Here is a 16393-nt window from a genome sequence, read left to right on the forward strand (position 1 = left end):
TTTGGACTTGCATTTTTGACAAATGACAAAAAGCTATGGAAAGAAATTTGGAATTTTGATAAAAGGTGAGGGATAAATCTTGTAAATGCCTTGATCCCAATAGGGGAGGAACCAATTAAAGAAATTAAACATTATCTGTAGGTTGGTGTGGCAGGTTTAAACAAGTTGTTATAAATAAATGACGCATTCACAGCGCTCTTTATATGAGTACCAACGACCTCTACTTTACATTAAATTATAATATCATATAGGGAGTTGTGTCATTTTGCCACAAGAGGTTGCAACTCACTGCTCCTTTGTTTACTACTGTTTACAAAGCTCAAGCGGTGTAGTTTAAAATTACTACACATATAAAAAATAACCCTTTTGTTCACAAAAGTATAAATATTATTAGCGAATCTTCATATAAAGTATATATTCAGTAGTAACTAGAGTTGTATAATATTTTCACAATAACACGTGCAGTATTCTTTCCAGTTGGCTATTTGAACAATGTTTTTATTTTATTTTACAAAGCTGTTATCATAATTCTTACATTCTTGTGGACAGAACAATTAAGTGTAAAGTAATTATGAAAAAGTGCATATAATCATTAAATATCTCATAAATGACATTTACCGAGCATAGTTCAATACTCATAAATAGAAAAATGGTTTTGCCAAAATTTAATAAATTCCGCAACTTTTCTTTGTTTTTATAAATATATCATTTTAAGAACATTAAAAATCAGTATTTGTGGGCTGTTAACCCTTTACCGCCTGAATTTTATTTAATCAATTAAAAAGAAAAAATTTCCCTAGGATAAGACATCAGGATATAATAATATAAATGAAAAAACATCAAATATATTTTTTGATAAGAAAAGTATATTTACAAGACTTCGAGATCCACTTGTTCACATTATTTAAAAAAAGTAAATATTTATATCTATGTACCATGGCTTTGAAAGTAAATTCGGGCGAATGACTGTAAATAATAACACTAGAAATTCAATAAAAAAAATGGAAATATTCTAAACATTGAAAAATATATATAATTTCCTTCAAAAACATATTCCTTATATTAACATCGAAACATATTTCTTATATTGATCATAAACTAGGTTTTATCAAAATAAGGTAGAAGATATAGACTTGGAAATTACTACGCCTATTTATTTAAAAGGAGATTTTGAAGTGTATCTAGGCTGTAAGGAGCATAAAATCAAGATAAAATTGACAGCAACAATAAAGGGATGATAAATGGATAGATTTTATTTAAAATTAGTAAATTCGGGTCCAGTTTCTTAAATCAAATAAAGGTTTTAAACTAAAACTAAAACTCTAGGGTATCATACCTTATCTCATAAATTTGAATACAAAGTTAATGGATAACTTAAACATATCTATAAAATTTGGTCGTAGGTACAAGGCGGTCCCAGAATTACCTAGTTCAACAAAGAAAACCCAAAAATGTTTGCTAAATAAATATAAAAAAACCTTAACATAATCTCCTTTCAGACTATACACTTTAAAAAATATAAAAAATGGAACTATTGGAAGCTTTTTTCCAAAATTCAAAAAAATAATGCTTTATTCCCGTAAAAGTTCTCGTAAACCACTGAAATGAAACTTCTTCATGACACTGATTTTGCTCGAGTGGGATCAAACGCAGCACCCATCTTTCTACAGTTTTCTCGTGTCCAAAGTTTCAAACATTAAGTGATCTACTGAACTATTTAAAATATTTGCAATGTTAGGTAGCTCGCACACTTTTAGTCACCATCCACAGGTGACGCCTTTTAGACTTTTTTCACAATTTTATTGAATCGTCAACTTATTTGGTTGAACATTGCGATGCTCGTATAACCAGCTTGTACGGCCTCATTTAAACATAGTTAATCAACATTTTACTTTTGTAAGTGAAGGATCAGACTCATCCAGAGTATATTCAATGTTAAATCTAGTTATATTAGATTGGATGATGCCTTGCAAATAAAATTAACGCAAATATTCTTGAAATAAAAAACTTGTTGGTGAGCGAAAAAAAAAAAAATTAAATTAAAGTTTTGTATAACATAACCATGACCAATTGTCTCCATTTCCACAAATACACTGACAAAACGTTCACTATTGATGTCTGACAAACAAATTTGAAAAACGCGGCAATTTCAAATTTAAAAGATATACTTTATAAATTGTGTACTTTCATATACAATGATTTTAGAATTCAACTACCGCCACCTTTTAGCCAGCCAATGCACTTCTGGGATCGTTTTCGTTTATATGAAGTAAAAAAATTAATGGGGTTTTTGTTTTGTTCTAGATTTTTAATAAAAATTGTATTGATGATGACACAGCACATTTTATTTGAATCATATATTTTTGAAACAGTTTAGACTATATTATGTAGGTGTGTACTGTTTTCACCGGAACTAATTAGTATGTTTTTGATTGAATAAAAAAGAGTTTGCATGTTCATAATAAATTAAATCTAGATAAACTATTGCTCCTTTTTTAATTCATTCACGAGTGAATGTTCTTGTCGAGAACAATATTAGTACTATATTGCATCCTTTTTTTAGTTACTGATATTGTTTTCTTAAAAAAGAGATATTTAGATTTCTCATTTAAATTTGTAAGTATTTGTTTTAGTTTAGTGGGAATTATTTTTTGAAAATATAAATAAACCTATTCTTTTTAACTACAACTATTTCTATGATGGTTTTATCGCACATGCTATTAGCAATTATATTAAATAAAGGATTCTTTTAATTAAATTTTACATATTTATAGACTAAAATTAAGAAAAGAAAGTTTATTTATTAAGCATTTTGCTATCACAATTACTAACAAATGTAGTCTTTTTTTTTTTTGCCATGTTGCGTCCAATATAAGTCCCTTAAATAAAACTAAGGTTCTAAATTATAGCAAACGTTATTGAATATCTGAGTACATACTCAGATTTTGAATACAAATCCTAAAGTTGACTCAAATATGTTTATGAAAAGTTGGCTTGTATTTATATACGAATTAAATAAAAATATTACCATTATTTCCTTATCTTGTTTTTATGTTGACGCACAAAATATATCATAATCAAACTTTCTTATTAAAAATAAAATGAAATTGATAATCCATCATAGTAAATTTACTTATATTAGATTAAGGGTGTATAGTATATAAGTATGTAAAATGTTTGAATTCTGGTAAGCGTAAAAACAAGCCTGATTGAATGTCATAAAATTTGGTTGCACTGCCAGACAATATATATAAGGACAAAGACATCTTGTTTGTTGAAGACATGTGAATCTTCAAAATTGGGATAATTAATAAATAACGGTATAATTATTTTGTAAGTTAAAATTTTACGTAATTACGTACAATTTTTAATATACAATCGCCGGGATTCTAGGAATTTTCACATTTCTAACAGCGACCTTTCCAGCAGTAAAAAGACCATAGTTAAGTTACCTTTTATTTGAATAAAGTATATTTTTTGAAAATTAACTAATGTTGTAATGATCCTAACAGATTTTCATTTTGACATAGATTTCTCAAAAGGCGGTTTCAAAATCATCAAACTCCTGTGACAGTGGAAAGGAATTACAAATTATTTTGTATAATATTACTATAAATGCCTGTGTCTTCAACAGTAAATTTGAGGAGGCGTTGGATGAAAGAAAAAGAAGTGACTTCCTTGTAACATTGGTAGAAAATTTTACAATAAATAATTTAAAGCTTGGTGACCAAAAGGATTTGCATCTATTATATGGAAAGATCCATGATATCAGTCCAAGTAAATATATAATATTCATATAGTTTTGATAGAATAGAGTTATTCTTTTCATCAATAGAAATTAATGAAGTTAATGGAAGACAAAAGAAACTATTCGAAGGAAGCTGGTTAAATGGATTTTTCTATAATTCAAATTTCTACGGAAATATTTACTTAAGTAATGGTCGAATCATCTTTGTTAGTCCTGAAGAAATCACTTCTGGCTTTAATCATAGAAGATATGTTTCTTGGAACTCATATTTTCTCCAAAAATATAATAAGGTAAATTTAAAAGAATATTATTTGATGATTATAGTATTGCACATTGAGGAGGTAAAATCGTTTTGAGAATTTTAGCCTGCTAGGATATATTCATTTTCTAAGATATAGCTATTACTAGGTCAAGAAAATTGTGCTTTTTTATTTAACAATTAAGTTTAGTCTCTATACTATTTTCAATGTAAACTGCAGGGAGTACCATTTTGTAATGAAAAAAATGAGTACAAGGAGAAGACAGAAGTGAGACTTTTGGTATCACTAAATTAAGACCACTTTTAATATCAGCTGCACCATGTTTTAATAATAAACTAGTGGAAATATTATGCATTTTTTGGAGTTATAAGGCTTTGATTAATTTTGCTTCAATTATATGGTTATATAGGAATGTAATTTTTGTAAAGAAAAAAAAAGCACATGAAGAAGACAGGGGCAAAAAATTTGGTGTTACAAAATTAATTTCAGTATTAACATCAGCTTTAGTTCATTTATCTTCAACTAGTTAAAGTAACCAGGGTTTCTCAAGGTTATAAGACATTGATTAACTTTGTTTAAATTATATATATAATAAGTTTAGTAAAAATAAATTTATTATTTTTCCGATAGATAGCTTCAGTATTCTGGATCTAACGTAATATAAGTCCAATTGGGTTAAGCTAAATGGCATAAGAAATATGAGATTTGGTATTAAAAGTACTTTAACACAATTTTATTATTTCTCGACTCAGAAATGTTTAAACGAGCATCAAAGATGGACAGAAGCAAGGAGAAAATTCCCTACATTTAACCGTTTTTCTTTGATAAAGGCGAAAACACAAGCCAAGCGGTTATAAATGTAAATACTGTTGATGGTTCGTATACTGTAACAGCCAATCATGCGCAATTTTGGTTTCGTCGATGCTGTTCTGGAAATTTTGATGTCAAAATGTACCACGCTATGGAAGATCAATTATCGAAAGCATCGATAAAATTATGATAAAGTAGAAGACAACCGTCATATAAGAACTGTTTTGATTGTCTAAGAACTAAATTTTGCACAAAAAAACCGTTGGAACCGCTTAAATAAGCCTGGATTAAAAAAGAAGCTTAATGTATGGGTACTACAAGCGTTAACTCACAAAAACCTCATGGACCAAATTTCCATCTGCAAATCCCTACTTAATCGTTACAAAATCAATCCATTTCTGAAGCAGATGGTTACTGGTGATAAAAAGTCGGTCACTTACAACATTATCAAGCGAAAACGGTCGTGGTCCAATCGTATTGAGCCGGCACAAACGGTGGCCAAACTAAGAATATTTTTTGTTTCTTTATTGGGGTGGGCAGGGCATCCTCTATTATAATCTGCTTCCCTATGCCAAACTATAAATTCGTAGTTGTGCTGTCATTAATTATACTGACTAAAGGAAGCCATCGCCCAAAAGCGATCATTATTGGCCAATAGGTATCCATATATTACTCGACAGAAGCTTGGTTGGGAAGTTCTTATGCATCCGCCTTACAGTCTGGGCCTGTTACCCAGTGATTACCACCTGTTCCTCTCAATGGCGAATGATTTTGTTGAAAAATTTGCCAAAAAAATAAATTCCTTGTGAAAATCACAAAATTTTGCCAATAGGGAAGAGGGTTTATATTAAAGAGGGATTATGAAATTACATTCAAAATGGAAACATTTTTTTAACCAAACGGTGCATATTTTAACAAAATCGGATCATTCTTACTATGCTAAATAAAAGATGGAAAATTAAAGAAAAAATAATGGATTTCTTTTAACTGGACCTTAATTTGTAAGGATGTCATTTTTATAAAAAAAAAAATGAGTACAAATAAAAGCAAAAACGATTTTTTGGTATTACTAAATAAAGACAACTGTTAAAATCAGCTGCACTATTTTTATTGTAAACTTGTGAAAGTATCCGCATTGCTTGGAATTATCAGACATCGATTGCCTTGGCTTTACTAATGTAGATATTTGAGAACGCCATTTTTGTAATGAAAAAAAACAGCCAGAAGAAGGCAGGAGCGATACTTTTGGTAGTACTAAATTAAGACTACTGTTAATCTCAGCTGCCTGAAACATGATTTTCTGAAGGAAAATGAATTACAGCTATAAAAAGGAGAATCTTTTACATTTAAAATAGCATTAGACCAGGAAAAATATTTACAATATATTTAAATTCATATAATAACAAATACGGATTAAATAAATAGTCAAACTTTCAGTTGAAAATTTGACTATATCCTGATTTTTCTTTAATCCGAAGTATATATATAAAAACAGTTTTTGGATACTAATGTAAATATATACTATTTTAAGATATCAAAACGTAATAGCTATTTTATGTATATATAGTAACTTTTAATGTTATTTTGTGTTATTGTAAGAGTTCTTCACTCATGATATTTATCCGTATTGATTTAAAATCAACGTTAAATGATTTTAAAGAGAAACATAGAGAAAAAAAAGTGTTGGATCTAGCTTACAATTTGTACCCATAAACAGAAAAGATCATCATAGGAATTATTCAATGCAATTTTTTTTTCTTCATACTCCTAAATTCCTCAAGGGTTAGTACAACAAAACAAGCAAAAAGGAGAATGGGGAATTTTACTTTTTGCAGATTTGTTTATTTAATGTTTTGTCTATCCAAAGTATTTTAATTTGTCCAAATTAATATGTGTGACAACGTTGACTTTAAGCTTATTTTTATTATAAACTAACTTCTTATATCCAGATTTGACTGTATATTTATTTGATTATGCATGTTTAAAACAGTTAACACCAAAGATAGGTAAGAATACTTACTTCAGCTGAATAAGTTAACCCCACCAGCAAAGGAAAAAGCAGATGCAACAACGGTGTTTCCTTTTCTTATCACTAAAAATAGGGTTTTCTTTGTAAAAATGACACCTTTATATATACGCTTGTTGTTACATTGTTACTTATAAGAACCCAAATGACTTTATAACAAGCATAAAGACATACAGACAAACTTTATTTGATTGATCGTAAATGATATCCTTTTTAAACATACAAAAAAATATTAATAGGAATTAACTGCATTTGATTCCCTTATTAATGAGGTCCTCTTATAACGAAATTTAACAAAATTTAAAAAAGTCTTAAAAAATATATTTTCTTTAATTAATGAATTTAATTAAATGGCCTTTCATTTGAGCAACGTTAATTTTAGCAATTGTCATCTTAGCAACATTTGTTTGAGCAATAATTTACATTTGGGGATTATTTTATTTCTTTATTTTTTTCTTTGCACAATAACATGAATTTCTGAAATATTAATATTATTATCTGTAATGTATTACTCTTATTAAGAATAATAATTTTTGTACATTATAAACACTAACTATAAGTCGAGCTTTATTGGCTCTGATCTAAATAAATAAGTTTAGGAAAATGAAATAGGTTTTCTATGTCAAAAAAAAAAAAAAATCGGCAAGTTGTTCATGGTCTAAAGAAATGTGGGAATCTCTGGCTTACACTAATTTGAGGAATATTCTAGAATAATTTGATCCTTAAAAGTTAACAACAAATAATATCATACATATATGTATTAATGGATGGGCATTTTTCTTGAAATCTTTTGAACATCAGGAGAAGACGTATTTCCAAAACATGACTGGAACACTGTGCTTATGATTAGTTTTAATATATTGTAATCAAAGATACAAACAATAATAAATGCTAATTTGTTACAAAAAAAGGTACCAAAAATTAAGGTAGTAAGCTTGATAGGTATCATGACGTTTAATTAAATTAGTTGCGAGAAGATATGAGATGAAGGAAATGAACACAAGCACCTCAATTTTATCTCGAGTCCAAAAAGGACTTACCCTTATTATTCTCAAAAGCTCCTTGGTATTACTCTCCATCTTTCACACACAAGTTTTCACTTTATACTTATTACTCTCACTTAACGAATAAAACAATAATGATGACAGCTTTCATTAATAAAAGAAAATCCTTTGGGGTAGCAATCACAAAAACAGTGGCAATATTCAAATTTCATATATTATTAACCTCTGATAATAATCCCCTCTCTGTTGCCAATATACATCATAAATTCTGTTCCTACAAAATACCTTTCTTAAGAGGTCAAAATGAATCCCTTTAGATCTGTTGTTAGAAACAGAATCAACTGTAATAAATGTTGAACATTCACAGTCCAAAATATACAGTATCATTAGATGAAGCCTCAAAATTACAATATTTTTATTATCCTGACTATTCTATTTATTTTACACTTAAAAATATCACTTAAAATGTTTAAAAAGCAGTATTTATTTTAATTAATCTGGACAACAAGATATTATTATGATTGTTTCAGTAAAGACGTTATCATTTTATTTTTAATAAATATATGGCATATTAATTATTTAAAAAAAAATTTAGATACGAAAATGTGCTTGTCAATTTCTATGAAGTTGAGTGTGATATATAAAATAACAGCTGATATTACATATGTAGCAACATGTGTACCTTAAATTGAAAAAAAGGAAATAGAAAAAGCAAGAAAAAGTCTTTAAAGCGAACAAATTAAATTCCCCACTTTAATTAGAAGTTGCAAAATTTCCTACGAGAAAATCTATTTTAAAAAGATTAAAACAAATTATATGAAATTAAGAGTACAGAAAATTCCAGTTCAAGGAAAAACTAGGCAAAATAAAAAAATACATAATTTCAGCGAGCTTAGACTGGAATTCGTATACTCAGGAACGTAACATATTGCGATAGATTGAATTGAAAATAATCATCAATATGTGAAGTTGAAAAATTTGATTAGGTCGAGACTACGACGTGTAAGGGAGTTTATAAACTTCAATGGGAACGGATACATGGTCCACAGCATGAGAAGTGATCAATTATTCCATATATGAGATCGAACAAGGGAGGAGTTTTTAACAGAATAATCAAGAATTTTAGGAAAAGCTTGTCATAGTATCATATTTTATCGTTTTAATTTTATGTATTGTATTTAATTTGGTTATTTTAGTTTGTTTTAGTGAATTTGTTCTGCATGTATATTTATAGTAGATATAATTCAACTCCAGGGCACTAAATTTAAACTACAGTATTTTATTTGTATCTGTACGTAATTGCCCTAGACGTTATTAGCATTACATCTAAGTTATTTTTTTGTTCCTTTATATATTAATATAAAGGAACCGAATAATCTAATTAAAAAAACTAAAAAATTTTAAAAGACGTAATCTTCGCAAAGGATTGCATCCATTTACAGTTCAAATGACTATGGATAAGGGTTGGGTCGGTCCTAATTTAGGACCAAGCTCCAGTCCAGTCCGATTCCATCCAGTTCAACCCCATTTGTCAGTCCTTCCAGAAGGTAAAATCGATCCCTCACGACGTCAATGAGAGTGTTTTTCCTTTTTTATTATTCTGTTATATAATAAAATACATAATATAACTAATTCGTAATATACTAAGTTCGTATTATAATGAAAAAATTATATTATTTGCAAGTTATGTGCAATAATCTTAACACATATTTTATATATCTAATTTGATTTAATAAACTATCGATATTTTTGAATAAAAAATTCTAAAGGCTGACAGTTAAGGACCGGTTCCAAGGATCGACAGCCTAAAGGACTGGTTTCAAGGACTGATGGTCTCTTCTCTCATAGTACATTGACTCCCCCTTTTCGAAAATTCAAGTATCAATAGCTGTCTCTTAGGAAGCAGGGCTACCATATTTATTCTATATTGTACCAATTGTTGTTATTTTACAAAAATTAAATGTTATTTTGTAGAATTGGTTTCCCCCAGAAAATGACATGGATTTGAAAAATAGGCCAATCCGTTAAGGAATTAAAATGATATGTCGCACTAGTACATGTTTTTCTTGTACAAAACCCCTACTGGTAAGTGTGTGTGGTTACAAATATGACATTCCAGCAGCTCACCCTCTAAATGGATAATTAGTTTTTTCCATCTCGCGGAGGAGTGAGGCTAAGTTGTTTGCTTATTTCAAGAGTATAAATTTTTTAATCTTGTCATTATAATGGTAATTAAAAATTATTGAATAATTCTCCAGTATATTAAAATTATTTAACACTATATGGAACAAATTATTTTTCTGGAAAAATTGAAAAAAAATAATATGTTTTTAGTATTACTATGCGTAATTTATTAAATAAACACGAGAAATTTAAAAAAATAAACAAATTCATTTACTCTTTATTAAAATGGAACATATGTTTACCAATTTATGAATAGTTGACAAAAACACTCCCTCCAAAAAGCACACATAGGTATACGTACCAATCAGTCGCTCAGGCTAAAAAAAGTTAAATGCATTTAGATATTTTTGATATTTTTCTTGAGCCTAGCTTATCTAAAACTCGTATTCAACGGCTGTTCACACGAAACCTTTATCCACATCGGTCCTCAAGGGACTCTCTGGAGTATTTGCTACTACCACCGTGATCTGCACCAGAGTAAATAAATTAAATTAGTGGGTTAAGATGCACCTGAGCTTTACAGCCATTTACTTGCAATGTAAACAATGATTCAAGACGTTAGGTAGGCCAGTTCTTAAAAGAAATGATTGAGTGAGCGATAACATATAAAATTATACGCTACTACTCCATATTTCTGCTTATATCCACATTTGTTTGAAACTGAAAATCTATGTTCCAATAGTCCTTTAAGGAGTGCATGTATAAATGTTGCCCGTGAACACAAAAGCAAGATAGAAAGATTTTTTGCAATATTAATTATGAATTACAATTGTATTTTTCGATGAACTATCGTCAATTTCTGAAAAAAAAATTTATTATTATCCCTTTTGAGGAAATAAAAAACATTTAAAATAACTGTAAAGTTCTTATGTATCTTAATTCATTCCACAAATTTGAATATAAAGCCTATAATTGACTCAAGTAGGATCTGTAAAATATTGGACTGAATAAACGTGGAGTAAGAAAAAATTTAATTCTCCTTTTCTTTCTTTTTGTTCAAAACTTTTTTTTATTTTGACGCACCACACATTATAAGGCACAAACAATTTTTTTTTCGGTTCGGTATGAAGTGATATTTTCTAGACCCATTTAGACAGACATTTCCCTTTGGAGTTCAATCTCAGACCGTAGACCAAGAATTAACTCTTTTCCAATCGTTACCCGATGTTTTAGCTCTCCAGCTATGGGCGGATTTTCTAGCCTAGTCTGATGTATGAGCCATTGTAAATATAATGTATGCAAATTATTTAAACATGATATGATATTTTTTTATTTATACTCAAAATTTTAAAGAACAACTGACGTCATCAACAACGAATTTATAAAAATGATCTGACCAATTTTTTTGATAAGAACTATCCAGAAGGACTTTTTTGTCAGACCAATTTAGCGGTAGCTTTTCCAAGGTCCATATTGGTTCGGTTCACTAAAAACCACTATGGTCTCAAATCATCGAGAATTTTCAAACCAAAACTAGTAAAAAAAGTCATCTAATATTTGTATTTATTATTAATATATATATTAGACTATTACCCATTGCATGATGACTTTTAACTTTTGCAAACACCAATGTCATTAAAGTATTATATTTTTTAAAGAGATATGCACTCATATGAAAAGTACATATAGGTATTATTATCATTTTATTGCATATGCCATAATTCCCAATTAGGAGATATGTTCATTTGATTAGAATGTTTTCTTGAGCGTTAAAATTTTAAATAACTCATTTATATGCATGAGTTAGTCAACGAACTTATTTCCATTAATTAAGAAATGTCTTATACACACATAAACTGTCACATAAATGCAACTTAAAATTATGGTTCATTTACATGCAAGCCACAATTTGCAATCTTCAATGTAAAATTTATATATATACCTACTTTATAAGGATGTTCAATATTTGATTACAAATTTTCATAACAAAACAGATTTGGCACAAATTTGATATGTGAGTTGGATTTGAAAAAAAGTACATGTTAAATATATCAATTTGAGAAATGGTTTAGTAGTGAGCCGCTTTGCTGTCACTTCGTTTAATTATATTAATTGCACACTTATGAGAAGAAGGGGGGAATTACTTCGTCATAGACGGGTTACCACATATATCGTATGTATATTGTATAAATATATATACAATACACTAACTCTTGTTAATGGATTAGAGGAAATCTCCATGAGAGAAACTCTACTCCCAATATCTTATAAAGGGTTGTTGAGACCCGTGCTGACAAAATTTATTACCTATTGTTTAAAAAAAAAAGATATTTACAGGAAATTTTTTATAATATTTAGTTTTATATACTTGAAAAGGTACAAAAAAATATTAAAAATTTATTCAATACAACCACTTCCCTTGTCAATTACTCCTTGTAGTCTTTTTGTATGACTCACACGATTTACGTACTAAAGATTCAGGTAATGTATCCCATTCTCTCTCAATAATTGCTTTAAAAAATTTAATTTTCGTATGTCATATTGTTCTGACCTTCAACTCTAAATAACTTTAAAAGAAATAATAGAGGGGTTAATATCTCAAAGAAGGCAAAAAGTTATTGGCGAAAAGTTCTAGATTAGACTGCAGCCACTCTTGAGTTTATCTTCCAGGATGTGCAGTTGCTCCGACCAGCTGAAAAATAAGTATTTTTAAAGGATATATACCAAGAAAGGACAAAAGCCTCAAAGATTTCGGATATGTAGCTTTATAGGCTCATCCGAACATCATTTTGATCCAAAACTAACGGAAGCTTGACGCCTTGACTTGAAATTCCGCCCCATGCCATTAATGAAGATGCAAGTTTAGACATTAGGGCTACTTTTATTTCTGATGGAACCTTTTTACCTTTACCAGCTATGATTTGGTCATTTTAACAGTTGAACTTGGCATCCGGGTCAAACATTTTCTCTTCCGAGAAGATAAATTTTGTGCAAACGCGACTTCGTTCCACACAGAGTGCTGCTGTTGCCTTATTTATGAATGGTCAGGGCTGAAGCATTAGAAATTATATTTTGTGATTCTCATGTACTATACAGAGTACAGACTTAGGATAAATATTATCCTCAACTTCAAACTTATGAGCTAATCTTCTTGGGTTCATATAAATCTTGGCACATATGGTCGAGACAACCTTGCAGTTCTTTGCAGTCCAAGGATTTGGTGTTCGTGGACAATCTTGATTACTAACCTCTTCAGATCGTTTGATAGCTTTTTGGATGAATTGGCGGGAAAATGTGACCCGAAGGGCGTTTCTAATTTATAGTGGCTTGATTCGTTTTTTATTGAGCTCAATAACTATATCTCTTCGAGTGTCCGTCTTGACTGAATGAAAACTGATTTTGACTTATCCCTTTATATAAATGGTGGGGGGAGAGAAACATCAACCAATTGATAAAAACTCAGGCACAGAAAATAAATGTATGGGTGACTTATGGGGGTAAAAATAAATGACGCTCTATTCCTATACAGGGGTAGGCAGAAGTAACTGGACATATTTGTAATTGCTTTTTATTTTAAATTCAGTACGTTTATCTTGTTAGAATCTACTTTCAACTGATAGTACAGTCCATAAACATCAACTATTGTTTTTATAATTAATCTGTTCAGTTTCACCATTAAGTAGCGTGAGGAAAAACATAAATTCATTACAGAATTATTAATTATTAAAGTCACAAAATATGGCAAGAGTACTGTCCATGACTTCCACAATCGACTGAAGAGACTTAAGGGGTTTTCCCATTCCTTATGGATCACAATTGCCAAAAAGCAGACAAGTCACTTCTTGGGTGGGCTTAAGAGGTTCATCATAGTAAATTCTGGCATCTGAATGGTTGTTCATGCTAGGAGGAGGACTATCAGTAGGAGTACAGTGGCCAGTACCATCAAGGACGACCTTGGCTTGAAGTCTTACTTCAAAGGAAGGCGTCGCCATCTTAAAACAAAGATGAAGGATATCAGGTTGCAAGGAGGTAAGAAACTCTGTAAAATTTGTAAATAGAATCCGTGCATCATAAAAGTATTCAGTGAAAAGTCAAACTTCACCTTAGACTCTGCCTACAACCCTAAAGAATTATTTTTGGCTCGGAGAGGACATAGATAATGTTTCTCCGGGGATGAAAACCAAGTTCCTGTGCAAGATAATGGTGTTTGGCTTGATAATATTTGACAGGAATATCATGCCGGCTCAAATTTTGACAATGGTTCCATGTTGACCTCCTGAGCGAATTTGGATATCTTACGCAAATTGTGATGCCATGATTGGATGCCACATACCATCGAGATACGAAGTTTATGTGGATTCAACACTGAGTGAATTGGCATGAAGCCAAAACTGTCTTGTATTATCTCGACAGCCAATTCTACGTCGTTATCAAAGCTGGCGAGTGGCCTTTCAACAGCACTGAACTTAACCTGTGTGATTTTTAGTTGTGATCAAAGCTGAGAAGGAACGTAAACAAATATATGCATAGCTCATTGAGGTCCCTGAAGCTCTTGTTATAGAGGGAAATGTCCCGCTTCAACAAGAAAGATTTAATATAGGCCTATTCAGCTTTAAAGTCCCGTTCACAGTTAGTCATTCATGGTGAGGGTGATCATATTAAATTATAAAACAGCTAAATGTTCAATTTAAATTTCATTCGTAGGGTGCTATATATATTTCTGGCCTAGGCTACCTTTAATATTGCCAGGTGCAATTTGATATTTCCTTTGGTAAGTTTGAGATTTTAGTAGCATATTCATACTCAGAATGTTTTGACGTACGAAGCTCAAAGACGAATTCCATAAAAGTTGTCCAAAAACGGCAATTATGAAAGAGAACATTGATGCCGTGCGTGGTGATAATGCAAGATCGTCATGTGACATAGCTTGAGATAGAAGCACCCTTTGGCATTCCTTCCACCAGCATACATTCGATATTGCATGTACATCTGGCTGTAAAAAAGATTTGTTCTTGTTGGATCCCTGCACAATTTGACAATAGCTCAAGAGAAGGCTCGTGTCGATTGGTGCAAAGAAATGTTGAAAAACTACGCTTGCGGTGCTTCAAAAGACGTTACAAGATCGTCACAGGGGACAAATCATGGATTTACGCGTGTGAGTGCGAAACAAAACAACAATCGACTGTGTAGGTCTTCGAAGACGAGTCAAATCCAACGAAATTGGTTTGCCTAAAGCCGACAGTGAAAATCGAAAACCGAACAAGAGAAGACGAATCATTGTTCACCATGACAATGCAAGGCTCTCACAAATCAGCTCAAGCCAGCGTCTTTTTGAACCGGGCAAAACGTCGAATTGATGGGTCATCAACCGTACAGCCCTGACTTAGTACCCCATGTCTTCTTGTTATTCCTGCACATCAAGAAAAATATGCGTGATCAACGATTTTCGTCGCCAGAAGATGCTGTTGAATTGTTTAAAAACCATGTATTGGAGGTGTCTCAATCGGAGTGGAAAAAGAGCTTCGACAAATGGTTTGAGCGCATGCAAAAGTGTATAAATCATGTTGTAGAATACTTTGAAAAACAATAAAAGTATTTTTGATGATAGATATTCGCATTTTCATTATTAGGCCAGAAAAATATATAGCAGTCTACCTATGTTATTGATGTTGTCTTAAAACACCATCTATTATTATTTAAAATTACTTGAAAATACTTTTCCAATAATTATGACCAACCCTGTATTTATTTTTGTAGAGTTCAACCGTTTTTAACGTTCATGAAAATACTGAAGTAGAAAAAATAATTTGGGGTTACTAGCCATATGTAAGGCTGAATTGATTGGTTGAGTAATATCTTTTATAAAAGCTTAGTGATATAAAATTGTAGAGCAAATAATCCATTCTTATTTTTGGAATATTCATAGTTTGAAACAAATTTTGAACTATCCAAACAAATACTTGTTTCTAAAATTTTATCTAGTGAACTAATTAATTAACTTTTATCCATTTGGTTCAACTAAAGGGTAAGAAAAGAAGAATCATTCTAGTTGTAAGGTTGATTGATTATTAAGATTTTTACATAAGTTTATTTAATAAGCTATAATTTATACAAATTTGGTACTTTGTTTTCTTTCTTGTAATAAAATAAATAAATGAATAATTATTTTATCTTCTATATATTATCTTTTTTATTTATTATCTACTGAATTAATTAATTATTAATTGAATATATTATTTATATGTATATTGAATTCAATAAATATATATTTATTGAATGATTTCTATATTACACAATACAAATAGGCTCACAACTACCGGACTTAACAAAGAAAACAATTTTTTTTTCTATTCAAAATTAGCTTTATTAAATTATTATTTTTTAATGTTTTATACAATACTACATATAAATTGTCTTTGCC

At 30.1% G+C, this 16393-nt stretch overlaps 1 protein-coding gene across 1 annotated transcript in view; it reads left to right on the forward strand.

Annotated features, from left to right (window-relative positions):
- LOC121132476 (uncharacterized) overlaps nt 1-16393 on the forward strand; it is a 207265-nt gene that overhangs the window by 73122 nt on the left and 117750 nt on the right. The window contains exons 2-3 of the mRNA XM_040727882.2: nt 3531-3777; nt 3836-4038. Coding sequence (XP_040583816.2) covers nt 3531-3777; nt 3836-4038 — 450 coding nt within the window. The remainder of the gene's footprint in view (nt 1-3530; nt 3778-3835; nt 4039-16393) is intronic.

The sequence above is a fragment of the Lepeophtheirus salmonis genome, chromosome 2, assembly GCF_016086655.4.
Source record: "Lepeophtheirus salmonis chromosome 2, UVic_Lsal_1.4, whole genome shotgun sequence".
Classification (NCBI taxonomy): domain Eukaryota; kingdom Metazoa; phylum Arthropoda; class Copepoda; order Siphonostomatoida; family Caligidae; genus Lepeophtheirus; species Lepeophtheirus salmonis.